General features: G+C 46.3%; 1 protein-coding gene across 2 annotated transcripts in view; it reads right to left on the bottom strand.

The window, feature by feature from the left end:
• The window catches only part of UBE2O (ubiquitin conjugating enzyme E2 O), a 67,019-nt gene that overhangs the window by 13,214 nt on the left and 35,200 nt on the right, over positions 1–18,605 (bottom strand). The window contains exons 1-11 of one of the 2 annotated variants that reach the window (XM_074607218.1): positions 18,225–18,289; positions 18,015–18,074; positions 12,712–12,822; positions 11,667–11,764; positions 10,090–10,153; positions 8,230–8,373; positions 7,463–7,572; positions 6,516–6,666; positions 5,204–5,706; positions 2,200–2,354; positions 612–724 (exon numbers count right to left, since the gene is read on the bottom strand). In XM_074607218.1, the coding sequence (XP_074463319.1) occupies positions 612–724; positions 2,200–2,354; positions 5,204–5,706; positions 6,516–6,666; positions 7,463–7,572; positions 8,230–8,373; positions 10,090–10,153; positions 11,667–11,764; positions 12,712–12,822; positions 18,015–18,026 (1,461 nt within the window). In that variant the 5' untranslated portion in view covers positions 18,027–18,074; positions 18,225–18,289. Of the gene's footprint in view, positions 1–611; positions 725–2,199; positions 2,355–5,203; positions 5,707–6,515; positions 6,667–7,462; positions 7,573–8,229; positions 8,374–10,089; positions 10,154–11,666; positions 11,765–12,711; positions 12,823–18,014; positions 18,075–18,224; positions 18,290–18,605 lie in introns of those variants that run through there. The other variant, XM_074607217.1, reaches the window with a different exon arrangement.

The raw sequence follows: 18,605 nt of genomic DNA, 5'->3' as shown, positions 1-18,605 counted from the left end.
GGTACAGAGGAGCATGCCCCCAGGTCAGACTGATGTTCTGCTTCTGGATATAAAGGGCCCTGCTCAGCTATGGCAATGCAGTCTCCCATCCTAAGGCAGAAAGCAGCACAACAGATTTGTGTGGACTGAGTCCCCCTCTCATCTCCAACTAGACTGGAGTCTGTCAGGACGCTGCAGAGTACAGCGTTCTCACAAGCCCCGGGAAAAAGGTAATAATGTCTGGCAGAGGCAAGCAGGACAACATGCAATAGATTCTCTTTCCATGAACTAGCAAAGACACGGGAAGGAAAAATTCTTATAGTGAACTCAAGAAATCAACTCTCTGTGACAACTTCAGCAAAAATCTTCATCTATACCAGAGCCTGATGTTGACTATGGGATGTAAACCCTCTGCCTGGCCTTCGCTGCCTTGCGGGCATCTACAAATATGAAGCAACATCACCTTGAGCTAAGCCTCCCAGGCCCAAAAGCACACTGCTGTTCCCATCCTCAAGGACAAACTCCACTGCAGCGCTGACTCCCAGCTTATCTGTGTTTATGTGTGAAGTTTATGCTGTTTTGCATCTGCTTTCTCTGAGCTGGTTCCAACAGGCACTGGCTCCTGCACTTACCTCCACATCATCTCCACTGGATTTCAACTTGAACCACTTCACCACACAGGTACGGCCGATATGGTCACCAGACTGCACGACTCCATATAACCCAGGGTCCTGGGAGCTCTGAGCTTTTGGTCATAACGGTAGGGAAGAAAATAAACAAGTTAAGTGGAGGAGCACAGGCTTCACACAGCAACTGTCAGCTCCCAAGCCCCCACAGCTGAAACCTTCCATTTGTAGACGGCATGAGAAGAACTAGTTCTTCCTACACAGTCAAAATTGTACTTGGCTAACAAGTTGCATTTTAATGGGGCATGGAGTGATGACAAAGTAAGGTTATGTTGCATTGGACTGGGTGAACACATTCACTTTGGGACCACTTTGGAGCTCCATCACCAAGAGAAAACACACTGTCACCTTAGCGCTCTGCTCTCCAAATTAGCTCTACACCAAGACTGCCAGAGTTTCTGGACATGCTTGGCCAAGAGCTCCTTGAGAGCAGCTCTGCCTGCCAAGGTCCTCATTTAGATATGCATCACCCAGAACAGCTTTGCTTCTCTGGAAAAATGGACTGGACAAAGGTGGAAGGCAGGCAGGTATACGTGTGCGTAAGCATGCATCGGGGATCAACAGCATCAAAGCTGGACCACCTCTCCAGGCCTGGGCTGTTACCCAGCACACTGGTAGCCAGACATCTTTCAGGTTTATTTGGCTGACAAGGATCTACCTCCCACATCCTTAGTGGGGGAATGCAAGGAACTGTGGGCATCCCAGACTGCTTGGGGAGTACGTTTGACAGGCAGAGGAATACAGATTCCCAGAGACCGAACTAGAATGGTAGAGCTTGAGTTGATGGATAACTTTAGTTTCCACAAACTACGTCTAACTCACAAGACCAGTCAGACTATTAGTCATCAGAAATGGCCACGCAAAACAGCATCTATTTTTGCTAAGCTAGCTTTCCCTCTTCCCAACCTGACAATATCTTGTGCTCCCCACTGTTGAAGGGCTATTCCCTGCTAGAAAAGAAGAGGAGCTGAGGGCCAGATGGTGTGCCATCAATATTTCATATCCAAAAGCCGTAAGTCTGCTTGAACTTGTACTGTGACCCTCACTAGTGTCACCAATTGGTTTGGTGAAGAAAAGGGATGCAAAAAGATGCCTCTGGATCCCGAAAACCTCCAAGAAAAAAAGGAGGGTCGTGACAGATAAGCCATACAGAGAAAGCAGCCTGCAGTGAGCTGTTCACTTCTCCCCTCGTTCCACGGGAGAGCTCAGAGCCATTTGGACTTTCAAGAAGACGGGCCACCTCTACTCTACAGAAATACTGAGAATCATAGCTTTGCTCCTTGGCATTTATTCCTTCCACATCTTGCCTGTTGTCATAGTTCAACTTTGGTATTTAAATAACGGTTCTCTGCTGACATTCACATCAAATCAGCTGAACTGCTGTCCCTTGTTAGGGTCTTGTGCCTACCTCAAGTACTACTAACGGCTACCGTGAAAGGGCTACAATGTACATTAGGAGATCCAGATTGAAGAATACTTTGCAATTAAGAGCATGTTTGTTCCCTGAGGAGAGCATTGTTTTGACACCCAATACCTCTTTTGTCCACTACAAAATCCCCAGGGCAGAACTCGTTGTTGTCCAGATGATGGACTGGAATCAGCTCGTTGGAGCGAATGTTTGTCTCCACGGTGCCATCCTGCCACATCACGTCAGCCGAAGTCATCGTGGTCACCACTTCTACAGCAACCCTGGCAACACAGAAAGGCAGTGAGTTACCAGAGGGAACGTGTATGAGCACAACCAGAACGTGATGCTGCCGACATCAGGAATCTAGATGGATCTTGGGAACACAAAGGTACACATATCAGCAGGCTGGGAAGTAAGTCAGGAAACCCCATCTCGTCCTCCCTGTGGAAGCAGATACACAGCAGGCTTTGTTTTGACGGGTTCTCAATCACTGCAGGTGTTACATTGCTGCAAGCCTATACTGCAGGAAGAATTACCTTCCAGGGAGCCGATGCTGAGCTCACTTTTATTTTGAGTGGAGCAAATTAGCATCTACCAGCACCCACTTTCTACCCCGGCAGAGGCAAGACAGGAGCTTCAAATACTTTGAAACTTAAGATCTTCTCCAGTGAAGCACCTTCTAGCCTGGCAGTCTGAGGTGTCTTTGAAGCTAGAGGAGCATGAGACTGGAAAGGAAAGATAAAGCCACATCCACCTCAGCCCTTCCAGAAATTTAAAAAAAAAAAAAAAGGAGCAACATACTGACTGTGGCTAAAGCTAAAGGGTTTTGTTTAAGAGAGAAAAGTCTCCTTCCCAGCTGTTCAAACACATACATGTGTGTCTCTGCAGCCCAGAAATGAAACCCAAACACGCAACAATAGACCACATGCTGCTACTCTGCTGTGGAGCTTGACAGAGCTGCTTGAAGAGGCGAGTTGCTCGGGGCAGGAGGAACAGAGCTGCAGCCAAGCTGGACGGACTCTTCTACTGAGCCCTCCACCATTTTCATCTCTCCTACAGCACAGAACAAATTGAATCCCATGCTGATTTTAAATCTTCTCTTTATTTTGCTGGCCAGGCCTTTGAGACACAACACAAGTGCCATATTTATGTTGGTTGCAAGTCAAGCCCTAAAGAAGGCACAACAGGCAAATACAACTGTTTTCCCCCAGCCCTGTTTTTTATGAACATCAGAGAAATATTTTCAAGTGGAAATAATATGAAGTTTCTAGTAGGGCCAGCACTCAACGGCAGAAACTATCAGAGAAGGAAGCCTGTAAGGGGTCCAGTGCGGCGGGTGACGTGCCAACAGATGGTTCCCTGGGGAAAGTGGGGACACGCAGAGCTGAGGATGGGAGAGCAGAAAGGCAGGCCACCCAAGGAAATGATACTGCCCTGTTTGCAGCGCAGTTTATGCTGCTTCACAAACAAAAATCACGACTTGACATTGATAAAAATCCCTGCGTATCCTCACTAAAAAATAACCAGAGGTCTATGTGCTGCCTTGAGAGCTGCAGCAGGTCTCTAAACGATGGCAAAGCCACACGCTGAGTTGGCCCCCTGCAGTCAGAGATGCCCATGAGCTGACACATCAGATCTGGTGACTAACTGCAGCAAGCCCATCCACTTTGCATTTCTCAGCAGCGCTTGGCAGCACACCTACTGATGGTCTCACCAGCTTCATCTGAATATTCAAACAGCAACGACCGCTCAGAGTGAGCTGTGACCAGCTGCCACACGTGCCCTTCAAACCATCAGCTGGGTTTTCACATTCAGTGCTAAAAAAGCCTCTATTTCTTATTAGCTGTAACACGGTCATCTCTAAAGTGTCCCAACATCTGACACAGCATTTCCTTGTATGGAGCTGCCCAGATCCAGCATGGGAATCTCCCGGTGTGGTCACAGGGATTTCTTCCCACTGCCTGTATGGGCAGAAAGCTACCAGGTTTACCAGCTAAGCTCTCCTGAAAAAAACCTGTAGGAAGGTAGAGGCACTCAGCAAGGGGATGATGAGAAGTGAAAAGTGAAGCGAGAATCAGTTCCCAGGAACTCTACCACACACTCCCGTTTTTCCTTTCACTCGAATACTGCTCTGCTGAGGTTTGTGACCTTCAAATCCAGTTTCTCCAAAACCCACAAGGTCTAAAGGAACAGCTCTCCTTGCACACAGGCAAAGCTAAAATACCTAAAATGTGAGTGAAGTTCATAACATTCTCAAACTACTTGACCCCTTGAATCCTAATGTCACTTTTCTGTGTGTCTCACACATTATCTTGTACTAGCGCATTTCTGATTTAGGATCTGCATACAACTAAGTAGCCCAGGGAAGCCAGCAAGAGAGGCTGGCCAGTTGTCAGATGTGTTTGCATCCCTTGAAAACAGTTTAAACATTCTCAAGTTAGGTAAAAGCTGCTGAGATCCCGTTTTATCTAGAAATGGGGAGATACATGCAATGCCCCCTCCCGCAAGCTACTGAAATAAATTCCTCCATGGCTCTCAAGGAGTGCACTTTGTTCATTAAAAAAAAAATCCAAAACAATAAAAAGTATACTGCTGGCAAAAAGTTGCCAATCTCTCTCCAGAGCAGGGTAAGGATGACAGATGACCGCAGCGGTGACCCCCTGCCAGCCCAGACCTCCGTGCTGATCTGGAGACCTCTCTCCGAGGACGAGCTGCCCATTCCTGCTACCATGGTCTGCCCTCAGCCTCTCTGCAGAAGCTGCCAATGAGGTAACCAATTAGTGTCATGTTTAAGCTCTACGATCTTTATTCACCTGTCTCTTTCTCTGCGTACAGCGTCTAGCGCAGCACAGATATTCTGCCGATGCCCTGAGGCATAGCTGAAATAGAATAGCATCAGTGTCATGTCACGGGGCCCCAGTTTCATCAGAAGCTGGGCTGAGACCAAGCTGATTTCACACAGGCCACTGCACAGTCATCACAAGATAATCGCTGTTGGTTACTACCAGGCGGTGTCCTAGCATGAGGCACACCATCACCCTCTACCCAAGCTGAGGAGTTGGTTTTACATCTGAGAACTTTGATAAGGGAGATTGGGGCAAGTATACCTGGGTTTGGAAATCCAACTCACCTGTCTCCTGGCTTAAACTCTCGTGAAATCTTGGTCTTCTTTTTCTTGTGCTTCCGCTTCAAGTTTTTGATGGAAAGAGGGATGCTTTTCTTGCGGCCAGTGCCGCTGCCACTCTGGGACGAGGCAGTGGAGCTAGCAGAAGAGGTGACAGAACTAGTGTCATCAGTGTCATCAGCTGCCTCATCGTCAGCATCTTGCTCCATGGACTGAAGCCGGTAGTCAGATGACCCTTCGTCTTTCAGCAAAAAGGGAGGCTGCTGCTGCCGTGCTGCTGCTCCCCCTTTCTCCTTCCCTGTTTCTTCAGGCTGCTCCTCCTTTCTCTCCCCAGGACTTGGTGCACTGTTGGAAGAGTCATCCAGCTCACACTTTGATCCAGGCTTAAGCTCTTCTGATTTTTGGTCAGCAGCTGCAGCAGACTCTTTGTCAGGGGCTTCACTGGTACCCTGAGACTCCGGGGAGCACGACATGATCTTCACTATCTGCTTCTTCAGCAGCCGCCTCACCTAGAGAAAGCAAGCATGGGTCAAGACACGCTCCTGTACACTCAGCAAGCTGCCAGCCAAGCTGGGGAATGGTTAGTTAGCTTTGTACACAGGGGAAAACAGCACCCCATGGGCCTCTGCGCATTCCACCTGCTCCAGAGTATTCTGCAAACCAGCATCTCACCGCTGCTCTATTCACGAGCAGCACTGGACTAGTCCAAGGAAAGCGAGCTTTGCTCCTTAAGGCTATTTTAAGCATGTTCTGAACTTTTTGTTATAGAAGGTCACAAGAGGCTGCAGAAGTTAATCTATATAACAGAGCTATGCAGGGAGGTCACCATCCCCACTGATGATATCCTGTTATTCTAGGAAGACCGCTGCTCTACAGCCAGCATGCAGAAGCCATAGCATGACTCATTTGGCCTAGGAAGCAGAGACTTCTTTCTTGTCTCACTGTAGCAAGGATTTAACTGAACAGTTCGGCTCCATGAGAAACCTGAGGTTATGCTGATGAAAACAACATGTGTCTAACAGCCCCGGCTGTCAGAGCGCACCAGCTCCGATACAGTTTGACCCCCTGCAAAGTGACACCTTTATGTTCAAGGTCCTGTTCACGTTCTCTCATGGTATTAGCTGCACGCTTCACTCAGTGCAGTCAGACTGCTGTACAAGGTTACTTTGCTGCTGGCAACATCAAGCCATTACTCTTTACAACGATCACTTCAGGAGTCGCATTTCAGACCACATGACTACCAGGAAGATTTCTGCCTTAAAAGCCACAGCGATCAGAAACACTTGAAGTCAATGCCTCCCTCAACCCCTCAACTCACCTTTTTGGCAACTGATCCTTCACCCAGGACACAGTTCCTCTCTGGGCATTCACAGGTGATTTTTGCAGGTTCCACTTTGTCCGGGAACACATAGAGGCACCTTTCCCCGAGCTGCCTTTGGGCATGGTCAAAGCACCCCAGACGCTTTACCCTGGTAGAACAGGAGGACAGCCATGAGCAAAGTGCAAACGCAGTAACAGAACCTAGCAGTGACCAGGGTCTTCATAAGGCTGGCATGACCTCATGCCAATGGCACTTCTTCTGGGGTGGCAGAAGCCGACACCCCACCAAATCTTTTCCAGACACACAATTCTAAAGCGGGAAATCTCACCAGGGACCGGGTGGGGATACAAAGGGTTTGGGTGGGACATCAGTCACTCCTCTGCCTCTAGCTCCCCCTCCCAGAGACGGCTGCCAGGAGACATTTGAAGTTGGCATTTCTTAAATTTGTTTTTTTTTTTTTTTTTTTTTTTTTTTTTTTTTTTTTTTTTTTTTTGCTGTCATCCGAGAGCTGCTCTCTTCCAGCTAAAGAACTCCAGGCAGGAACCAGACCGCATTGTGCTATTATTACTCATCTGACTTTTCTTTCAGTTTGGTCCAGCCCATTTTTGCACCTGCAGCCGGCAGAGGGCACCAGATGCTCCCTCCGCACCAGCCTGGGTCCAGAGCAGGACGCCTTCACTGCCTACTGCACACACACAGTTAAGAGATGCAGCCTGCTCCAGACACAAGTGGAAGGACAAGGGAAGAAGTGAGCTGTTGCCAGACACCGCTTTCCTCTATGCACTTGTCAACTCAAGCGTCTGCTAAACTAATTTGGAATATACAGGCATGCAAGGCAAAAAACCCACTGGAAACAGCAGCAGCAGCATTGTGTCTGCTCAGTTGGTAGGCATGTCACCCATAGTCTGTGCTGGGAGTAAAAAGGGGTTTTCAACTGATCTCACCTGGACAGTTTCTCCTGGCTGATTACCGAGGGAGGAGGGCTCACACTGTCAGTACCTCCAGGACAGAAGCTTTTAGTGATCCAAGTAACCTTTAGTTCCACCACCTGTACCTACAATGTAAAGAGAGAGAAGGCAATTTAATTTTTCAGAGGCTTTCCTAGACCAGTGTCTAGGATCTGAACATTTACACACAGGAAAGCAGCAAACATGCTTTTATCATTTAAGATTGCCAAATGCAGTTTCACCACATTCAGGACCACTACAGTGCTCCCATAGCATTGCTCTTGGTAACACCAAGAGCTTCTACAGTTTTTAACTTCAAGAAAGATGACATCTGGGCTTGGGAAGGAAGCTCTAGGATGCACAAATCAGCGGTCCAATGTCACAAAGAGACATGGTAATGGACTTGAAGCTGTTCCCTCTTTCACCAAAGAGTCAGCACCTTTTCTCCCTTTTTGGATAGCGTGCAACATTAAGTTTCAATAGAAGAGGTGCTTCTATTACCCTAACGATCAGCAGTGCTGGCCTCCAAGTGTATTGGCACACCATCACCTTACAGGGTGCTAGCAGGGACCCCTGGGAGGAAAAGCCAAACCACGCTCAAAGGTCCTGTCAGTCCGCAATGAGAACTTTGTCGCTTCAGAACACCACAGCCACCGTGCATTTGCTCTTGGAAGGTTACCATGGCAAGCTGACTCTGCTCCAAAACGCCAGCCAGGGACTGCTCTGTGAAAAAGGTAGCCGTGTGTCAGCTTGTCAGTCCTTACCTCTTCCACCACCACTCTGAACTTGCTCTTTGTGCTCAGAACAGGCTTCACACCCGAGAGCCACTGCACACTGGAGAAGACTTTAGAAGGCCCGATGAGGACTTGCCCAGGATAAAAGCCATATGAATCATCAAAGAAGAGACCCTGTGGGGGAAAGGGAGGAGAAAAAGACAGCATAAAGGATTCTTGCTCTTAAGATTTAAGATTCCAGCATTTCTCTTCTCTCATTCATGATCAGTACGATTAACCATACAGGAAAAGTCCACAAGTCACCCATCTCAAAGCTCATTCCTCTCCTGAAGACAGCCCAGCAGTTCCTATAGCAACCCACTGGCACACATGTATGGCAACTACGACTTAGTGGGAGAGAAGCAAAGGTACCTGGAAGAAACAAAAAATGTGGATTTCCACACAAGTGTTCTCAGCAATAAGGTAGCCAAGGTGGGCTGAGTCCAGGGCAAGGACACCCATCTCTTTTCCATGCTCTAATTCAAGCACCTACAGCTTTCAGAGCCAGAGGATTCCTACCTTCACTCCTCTGCTTGTCAAATTAAGCTTCTAAGTATTATTTCTGTCTTAAGTGGATTAGTTAATGACAGTTCTTTGAAAACAAAACAGGACAGTAAACACAACAATTGCTGCCCTAGAGCTCTTTCACACTGATATTTAGAGTGACTTGATGAGTTGAAGATTCAAAGTGTGGGGGCGGACAGAGCAGTTTAGGGTAGATAAAATACTGAGCACAAAACTGTATTGAGTCTTGTAATTTGTCAGAAAGGATAAGAGCAGTGCAACAAGATCTAAGTCAGGTAAGTATCTAACACACAGCAATTCTGAGTACGGGATCAAGAGTAACACTGGAGACAACTCATGTTTCAAACCAAACCACAAGTCCCCAGAGGACTACGTACACTTTAAAGGCAGCCTGACTCAAAACAAGGTATCTCAGAACAGGGCACCCAGAAGCTGGATTCTGCTACAGCATCCATTTAGCAAGCAGAAAACACATTGCACAACCAAAGTGGCAGAGACTAAGACACTGGAGAAGAAGAAAACCACAGCAGCACATCCTATTAAACTGATATTCCATTTACTCTTCAAGAAATAGGCAGCAAATTTTAACTGAAGTGCAGTTTTAGATCAAACAGACCTTTGCTTTGAAGGCTGGGAAGGATAAGAGCTGACTGCATCGCTAGTTCCTAAGAATTGCATGCCATTCTCAGTCAACTGCCAATACCGCTGGAGTAACAAGCGAGCTGTCCTCAGCCTTTGAAGGCGAGAAGTTAGATCCCATCATCACACAGGGAACTATGTTTTACCCAAAAGCTAGAAAAACCTTCCCCACCACATGATTTGGAAAATGCCAGTATTGTGGCAGGTCTCCATTCAGAGAATGCGATGGATTACAACTGCAAGAGAAACAGTATTTTACATTGTCTGGAAATGTGCTTGTAGCAGAACACCTTTTAAACAACATGCCCTTTTCCAGAAGGGGAACAATTTTGAAAGCACTAAATGGAATAAGAGCCTTTTCAAGCATGTACGGATATAATGAGCAGAGAGTGAACTTGACATCAGCCATCTGACTGCATGTTATGCAAGTTGTTTGCAAAGAAAGCAGCTGGATATACTAATTGTAATACCTCCTCAAAACCTGCTCATTACTAACATCACCTTTAAGCTATATCCTGTTACACTTACTTCAAGTGAGGATCTAGTGAAGTGTTTTTCAGCTGTGATGCATCGTTTAATTTTTAGGATTAATAAGTGCCCATGGTTTTGCCTTCCCCCTCCCTCCTGCCGAAAAAGCTTACAACATGAAGTTGATCAAAAAGACCCTCAGGAGAACCAGAAGCTCACCGAGTCACTGACGTGAGGACAAACGTCATACAGCTTGGCTCCATCTTCTGTGCTCATAGAACACCTGGAAAACAGACAAAAGACATGGTCACATTTCCAGAGCCATCCGTCCCAAAAGCAAACAGCACCAAACTAACTGCCACTGCCTGAGCGGGTCTGTCCACACACCCAGCGGTAGCTCACTGAGCCTTTACGATCCACAGCAAAACTGGTTATAGACAAGCTATAAAAGTGCTGCCTGGTATTTAAAGGTTCCCTTCAGCAGGTAAAAAAGAAATAATTAAGTAATCTGCAGGATGCTGGACAAGATTTGTCTGCTGCAAAGTCCCATTTGTTATTCACACTGACACTGGAACCCAACGGCAATTTGGTATACTTGCTTCAGTAAGAGCTTCCTTTCCAGAGCGAGTTCTGGTGGGATTTCAAATGATTCATTAGGAAGAGATTTTGAAAACAGTTACCTCATTTTACATAGCTATGCATGAGCTGGTAACAGAAACCAAGGAAGGTTTCGAATTACACCAGTAACTGCAGGCGATAGAGAAATGTAGCTATTTTTTCCTCCCAGTTTTAACATATGCGCAAGAGCCTTCCAGCCTGGGTTAACCGGAAGCCAAAACAACCGAAATCTCAGACACATCCGCCAATCATCTGTTCTAGCTCTCACATTACTGACTTCTCTTAGACTCAGAGCTAGCTGCGGGGTTGTGGGTTAGTTTTATTTTTTTTTTTTTTAAACATCAGTGTCAACACTCAATTTACAAGACAGATGGGTTATTCCCCAGCTGCCAGGCCCACAAGCCTCTTGGCCCTTTGCTGGTTCCTTCCTTCCTGTGCATCAATAATAAAAGTTTGTTGGACAAGCCAGGCCTCAGTAACAGAGTGAACACGGTGAATTCAGAGGGGTTTAGTTCACAAGTAACTGTCTGACACGCACAAGGAACAGAATTCAGATCCTTCTGCTGGGTTTGCAGAACTACAAAGTAAGTTAACCAGATATTTCTTTCAATATCTCTGGTTAAATCTCTCCAGAGGTACAACTTTGGATTATGTCTTCCTTGAAAAAATACGTTCCTAATATAGTTGCAAATAACAATGAAAAAGCGAAGCTGTTCAATTTTGGGCTGCTTTTTTGTCTTTGATAACAACCACTAGCCTGCAGGTTTCTTCACTTTCACAGGGCTTTTTTTTTTTTTTTAAGGTAAGAACCCTCATTCCCTGCATCTCAGTGAAGTTATGCTCTCCTACTGAGAAAAGGTCTGGAATATGCGATCCATCTTTAATGCCATTTTTCCAGGGCAGCTGTGCAGTTTAAAGCCCAGCGTGCTTCAGGTCTGGTGCAATGATCTGCTGAGATTGAAAAAAAAAAAACTGTCACCTTTCAGACAACAGCTTTTCCAGAGAGTGACCAATGAATCTCAACGTTTTCAGAGAAAGACGTATTCTTACTCTACATATAAAGTTAACACAAGCAGATAAACTTCTTAGTGCAAATGAGAAGCCCAGCCTGATCCTAGTTCTCTTAAAACAGATCAGGACCATGAAACCCAAGAGGAACAGTCCTCAACAGAAAGTACCTGGCTCCATTGGAGAGCTTGAGGATGACCTGATTCTTCAAATCATAGACCTTGCCCAGCCAGCAGTCATAGGCTATGTAGTCACCATACATGAAAGGCTATGAAGAAAACAGGAAACAAAACCATATAAATATTAACCCTCATACTCTGAGACATCAAAGAGGTTCTCACACAATGCAGACTAGATAGCAATCTCAAAGGGATTTAGGACAGCAGCTGCAGAAATTCCTGTAAACAGGAATTAAGGCACATTGAAGAGTTTGCTTGACAGTCAGCACATTGCCTGGATTCTCCAGTTAAACAGCTCAGGTTTTCTCTGGGGTGGTTTTCCTTGGATCTTAAAACTTAATTCAAGTGTCCTGTTCTGTTCAAGAGGTGCTCTGCAAAGTAGCAGCATACCCGCATTCAGTTAATATTAACAATTAATTTTTATCACTGAGACTAATTTTCCACCACAGAGAAGCTTGTATCCCACCACTTTCCACAGGCCGTTTCTTGAGAAAGCTTGTGACACTCTTGGCTCTTCACTATGTAATAGTCTTTTCCTCAGAGAAAAAAGAATGATGAAATCCTATCCTGCCCAGTCTCTGGAAATCACCCACCCACTCAAGAGGGAGAACCAGGTATGCTTCAGACTGTTCCAGCTCAACAGAAAGATGCTCAGCTCAACTCATTTTAATAGCCTGTTTAAGCAATACCAATATTGCAGCTCTAAAGCTCTGTGCCACTGCCACAGGGCTGTCCCAATCAGGTTGTCACACCAGCCCATCTCAATGCAGAAATTCTCACACAATTTAATGTCAACCTGGCCCCTCCAAGTCAATTTGGTCTCAGCAATGTGATCAGAAACACAGAACAGATGGGGAGATGAGGCGATACTGCATCATCTCATTCCAGGGAGGATGCTTGCAGTAAGTTTAAAATAAACCGCAGATGCATCTCGTACAATGTGGATGCTTCCCTTGCATGTGTTACTTGAAACACAGCAGCATCCCCTCAAACCACCGAGCCCTGGCTCCCATGTGTATTTTGGCTGTGTTCTTACCCAGATATGTTGCAGGTCTTTGCTGTTGACAGGGTAGAGGATGCAGTTGGTTCCTACCAGCTTCACAGCGCACTCTATGTTGACATCAATTACAGTTCCACACTGGCTGTCCTGAAAATGCAAAAGAGGAAAAAGGGTTTATCACCTGGGAAAGGCCCTACATACACACACACGTGCTCTGTGTACAGATCAAAAGTGCAGAGACAAGTAAACTTTCAGGACTAAACCCCCTCTTACCCTCCAGGTCCTCGTTCTGAAGGGGCATTTCACATGACCCTAAGACAACTCAGAAGGCAAGATCACTATTAAAGACCTGCAATCCTTTCTTCCCAGTTAAAGTTTTAATGGCTGCTAAAGCAGCAGCCCAGACACTCCTGCATCTGGTCAGATAAGACCACACTACATCAGGTGATTAGTATTTACTTGCTTTAAAATCTGGGTGGCTCCTTGGTCTATTCAACTGAGCAGATCTCTGCAACTCCACAGGACCATCCTGCAGGTACTGCCCTGAGTCAGCAGAAAGGGGTAGATCATCAACCCCAGAACAAAAGAAAAATTCTTTAAAGCTATCTGTGACTTCTCATGTAAAGCTTGATTTTGCAGGACATTATAGATGTTCTTCATTTGCTGCCATACTAAAAAAAAAAATCTGGCACCTTTAGTCAGATTTCAAGGTTTCAAGCCAGATAATTTGCAGTTGGTCCAATTACGAGATGGTTGTCATTACCTCCCTCACTTTTTAAGCAAAGTTTTATTCTTTTTTGTCCCCAAGAAAATAACGCATACTGTCAAGAGCCTTCTGGGGATAGTTTGGCAGGGAGCACACAATATGCATGTTGCTCACACATATGGTGGAGGCCTGCAAGGAAGGGCTGCTAACCCAAACACTGTCAAACATGGCAGCTGCCCTGGCCTCCTGACAGCTGGGACAATCGATACTCTTATTTATTAAAGACCACAAGTCCATTATAAAAGTTGACTGAGGGCCAGCATGACAAATGCCCTGGTATCAGCAACTTCTGAAGCTGTCCTTATCTCAAACATCAAGGTCTCTGCTCCAACAGGACTTGAGCGTAACACTCGAAGGGCATATACCCTGTGAGAAGTGGATTTGTTTGCTCAGTCCACTTATAAACATGCTGTTCTTTTGACCACATTAAATATTTATTCAAGGCTTTCACTCAGAGCCCTGGGCAGGGAGTTCAGGAGTTCAGTGGTGCTCAACTCATCCAGTCTCATCTTGGGGACTGGTAGCAGAGCAAAGACACCCTACAGACACCCACAGTCCAGGATAATTCCTGGGCAGACTGCTCAGCCCATTTGGCAGAGCTTGCCTTCCACCTGCCTCCTGCAAATAGTCTTCCTCACATCACGCAAACCCTGTGCTCCTCAGCCCCCACGGAGGTGGCGATGAGGAGAGTGGGTCCTGCCACTCCAGCATGGCCAGGAGGACTGGGAGAGCCAGGCTGGCAGAGCCCAAGGCAATAGGGGCTCACTCCCTCCAGCGGCTCCACATCACTCCCATTTCTTTCTAGAAAGGCTGGGAAGCAACAGGAGCCTTTCCCAGCTACAGCTCCATCACGACAGACAGCAGCTAAGCCCAACGTAGCTCCCAGCCTGCACGGGCTGCCAAGAAAGAGCCCAGCAGAGCTGTACCATAACTCACCTGAAAAGGGTTTGCCAGAACTATGCTGGATCACCAGATTCACAACAGCTGCTGCCAGCACAATTCAAGCTGTCAGATGAGCAAGGCTTGCTCAGAAATGGCACCTGCTCAACAAACCCACAGCTTCTGCAGGCTACAGCACAGCCACCTACCTTGCTTTTCCTCCAGATTAAGCTAAATTAAGTATGCCCAGTCCATCCTCTGCCCATGCTTTGCAGTTCAGGCCCTGTGTTTTAGATTGCTTAGTCAACAGAACAAAAAAAAAAACCTCAAGAAGCAAATTCCTTGCCCTACACTGAGCATTTCAGAATTAATTGTTCCTTTATCAATAGCCAACATGACAGCAGCTCTGAGACATGATACAATCCAACACCTGTGGCTTCTGTGGATCATCTTGTCTCTGGGCCTAAACCCCCTCTTTTATTGATGGTGAAAGAATAACAGGTAACAAACCCAGGACTGCAACAACTGACATAACACCAACACCCTCTTGCCCATTCTCCAGGTGACAGCTTCCCCATGGAGAAGGTGCCTTCACCACCCTACAAGCTTGTCTCCCATCCAGCACAGTAGGGTGCCATGGGCAAGAGCACCAGGTTTGATTCTCCTTCCAACTGCAGAATGCGTGAGTGAGCACAGAGTGCTATTATATTTAAGAAAGCAAAGATCAACGTTGTGAGCAGCCCCAGAAGCTACAGGGTTGTTGAGTCACAGCTCTCCTCCCTCACCTGCCACAGAACCTTGTTTATTATGAGTTTATTTATCTCGCTGTCACACGAAACATTAGCTGGCAACAGGGGAGGCAGATTTGCAGGCTGAGGGGTTCTGCTGAATCACTCCATGGGATTTGCTCAGTAATGCAGTCCCGCAGTGAGAAGCCGCCAACTTGCCTCTTCGTCTTCCAGGGCAGGTCGACAGCCGGAGCACGGCTCCGCACCAGCCTGCTCGAATACAGCCATCCCGGCCTGTTCATTAGATGTCCCCATTAAAGGAGGAGCCAAATGAAATGAGCTGACATTTCACAGTTCTGTTACAAAAAAAATCAATTTCCATCAACCCCAACAGCAGAACTGGAAACGGGAGGTGACTGATCTTCATTAGAAGAGTTACTGGGTTCAAACCCTACTCACACCAGAATTAAGCACACTCCCTAGACTTTCTTCCTGCTGCTTCTGGCACCCTGACAGCATGTGCCACACTAGAGATACTGAATGTTTAAGCAGTAAATGGATGGAGAAGTCGCTCTTTTCCTTCCCCAGAGACAAAGCTTTAAGGCGGACCAGCAAACTCCCACCTGAGGGAACGGCAGCTCAGCAAGCATCGGCTTCACTTCCATATCTTCTGCCTCCCATCCCTCTACTCTTTCCCTCAATGCTCTCTTTTCTAATAAGGGGATCTTTACAGCACCCCCCTCTTACTCCTTTATTTAGAAGGGACAACATAGCCCAGTGCCCTTTGAAGCAACAAAATCCAGGTGCCGGAGATTACAGACCTACTTCTAATCTTTCCCCCAAATGAGCATATCACCTGGGAAAATGAACTCTGCCACTCTCACCACTTCTCATCCAGCTGGAACAGACTTACAGGCCCAACTGCATTCAGAGAAAATGATCTCATTTTATGCATTACCCCCTGAAGCAGTCTTTCCCCACACTCGGTGCTTGATGAGAAGCACATGAATTTGAGTCAGCTCTCTTCTCTTGAGGAAGAGGATTTCGAGTCCTTCCCGCTCAAGGTTAAAAGTGAGCCCTAAGAGAGTGTGGTGAATACAGAATAAGTTCCACATTGTGCATTTGCCAGGCCAACTGGTGCAGGGCAACCATCCCACATCCTGAATTTGGCAGGCTGACACTTGCAGATTTTCTATTCTAAATGCTCTTGCAATTTTTGGAATATATCTGATTAGCAAGCGAAGGTGTGCTTTGGGATAGAAGCGGTTTATTCTTTCATTTACCACTGACATTCAAAACATACTTGAGGGTAAGGTGAAGTATATAAGTCATCTTCAGATTTGCTATGCTTTTGAATAGAGGGAAGAAATTGAGTTATACCCTCACCAAAAAATCAATTCAAAAAAAAGAAGTTACCAGCCACTAGTACAAATGGTCAAGCGAAAGCCAGTGTTTAAACACGCAAACAGATAATAAACAAGGAAGCAAACCAACTGCTGGGTAATATATCTACTGACACACGTGCAGCAAGCCAGAGAAGCCAATTTCTGCTCAGAAGAGTATGGAAATTGCAAACAAAAGCAGCACATCCATGCTTGCCAAGAGGAGAACACCTTGCTGTCCTGAAAACTAAAAATGACTTTAAGAAGCACTGGAGAACAAACGGTTGAGAGGCAGGACTCAAAGCATCCCTCTGAACAAGGAGGATACACTAGAGTCCAGCTGTGCCAGGTACAATGGCGTGAACAGCTGATAATTCAATTTGCTAGCTGTTCTTTGTTTTGGATTGAAAGACTTTTGTAGAACTGCAGTTTTAGTAAGATATGTTGACTCCAGATTTCCAATCCAAACAACAAGTACATTTCTTATGGAAATATTTTGTTTCAGCATTTTTCAAATTACCCTTCCAAGTTTTTCCTCCCTTTTTTCCTCTTTGGAACATTCTGTGAAAAAGGGGTGGGTTTACTCTGCCTTCCCCCCCACCAATTGAAAAAAAGCTTTATTTAAAAAAAAAAACAAAAACAAAACCGAAACACCAAGGTCAGAGATGAGCCCTCCCCAGCCCTGCACCAGGCTGCACACCATGTGGTGCAACTGCAGCAGTTAATGGCCAGCTGCCGGCTTCACCACAACCTTGGTAGCCACATTGCTGGAAGCAAGTCAAGAGAAGATACAGGCGTGCACATGGCAGGCCATATGGCTCGGGGTTATAGGTGAGGTGTAAGCTACAGCAAGAAATTGCCAGCCTAGCTACGCTCCTGAAGAGACCACATCTCATCTGATCATTGATACTGAATAACATTCCCAGTATTTCCTACAAAAAAAAACCCAAATCCACACATCTCTGATAAGCAACAAATGCTGTATAACTAGAATAGAATGATGAGGACTTAAAATAGCATCCGGGAAGAGTAAAGGTAATGATTATTGGCTGCTGATTAAAAACCAGCTTGCTTTCTGCCGACCTAGCTGTGTTGGATGCTTCAGCAGTGCTGGGATTTGCTGTATTTCTGTGAGAAATTGGATAAGATGGGTCTCACTGCAGATTGAGAGGTCTCCCTGAAAATACTTCCTCCAGATTCTCTATCACAGCACACCAAAAAGCACACAGCAGCAGTGTGATCTGTTTCCACTCCAGCCTCCCTGTTAGGTTCAGGTCCATGCTCCCCACATCTCAGAATGGATTGATTTAAAACTTAAAGGATGACAGGACAGACGAGCCTCTTGTCTCAGTACCTGACATTATCAGGCTCGCTGGCTCAGGAGACCTTTGCAGATATGCAACAGTGGAGAGGCAGGCTTATCAGCATTTCATTTTCAAAGGATGCAGCGAGGTCTATCAAACACACTAAAAATAGAACACGCTCAAAGCATTACCGTTCAGTTCCATTCAGGCAATCTGGCAAGTCTTATAAATCCATGCAGCAGTATCACAATCAAAAAAGGACAAAGAAAAAAGCACTTACGCTGGAGCTCATATGTCTGACCACATCTCGAGGGACCACAGAACGATCTTCGAGCTTCAGCTAAGGGGGGAGAGAGAGAGAGAGAGACACTGAATTTAGTGACCCCAGATGATACTTAGTCAGAAATAACACGACAAATACAAATGCACAGTATCCCAATCCTCTGGACTGAGACAGTTTTCAGCAGAGCATGCTGAGGCACTTCCATACACAGAGTTAACCCCCTTGTCACGTTCGCAAAATCCAGTTGACAGATCCAAAATGGAGCAACCGGCCGATCCGTCCACGACAGACACATCAAAAAAGGGTGCAGACATTCTGACTCGTTCATCACTTCAAGTCTCCCTCTCCTCTTCCTCTGCCTGCATCACGCATCACCTCCTCCCCACAGCCCGTCTATGTACCAGAGAAGACAGAAGGTACAGGAAGAAGCACCACAGTTCCGTGTCTCATCCTGCACGCCTGTCACTCAAGATACGCCCAGATATCTGTGGAAATCCTGGTTGGCCTGGACCATTTTAAGCAAGGTACTGTACACTGAGAAGTCTTAGCTGGCAGGGGAGTTGGTATTAAATTCACTGCAGCAAGCAC

This window comes from Larus michahellis, chromosome 14, assembly GCF_964199755.1.
Source record: "Larus michahellis chromosome 14, bLarMic1.1, whole genome shotgun sequence".
Lineage (NCBI taxonomy): Eukaryota > Metazoa > Chordata > Aves > Charadriiformes > Laridae > Larus > Larus michahellis.
Note: the sequence above shows the minus strand (reverse complement) of the source record. Positions and strands in the feature narration are given on the sequence as shown.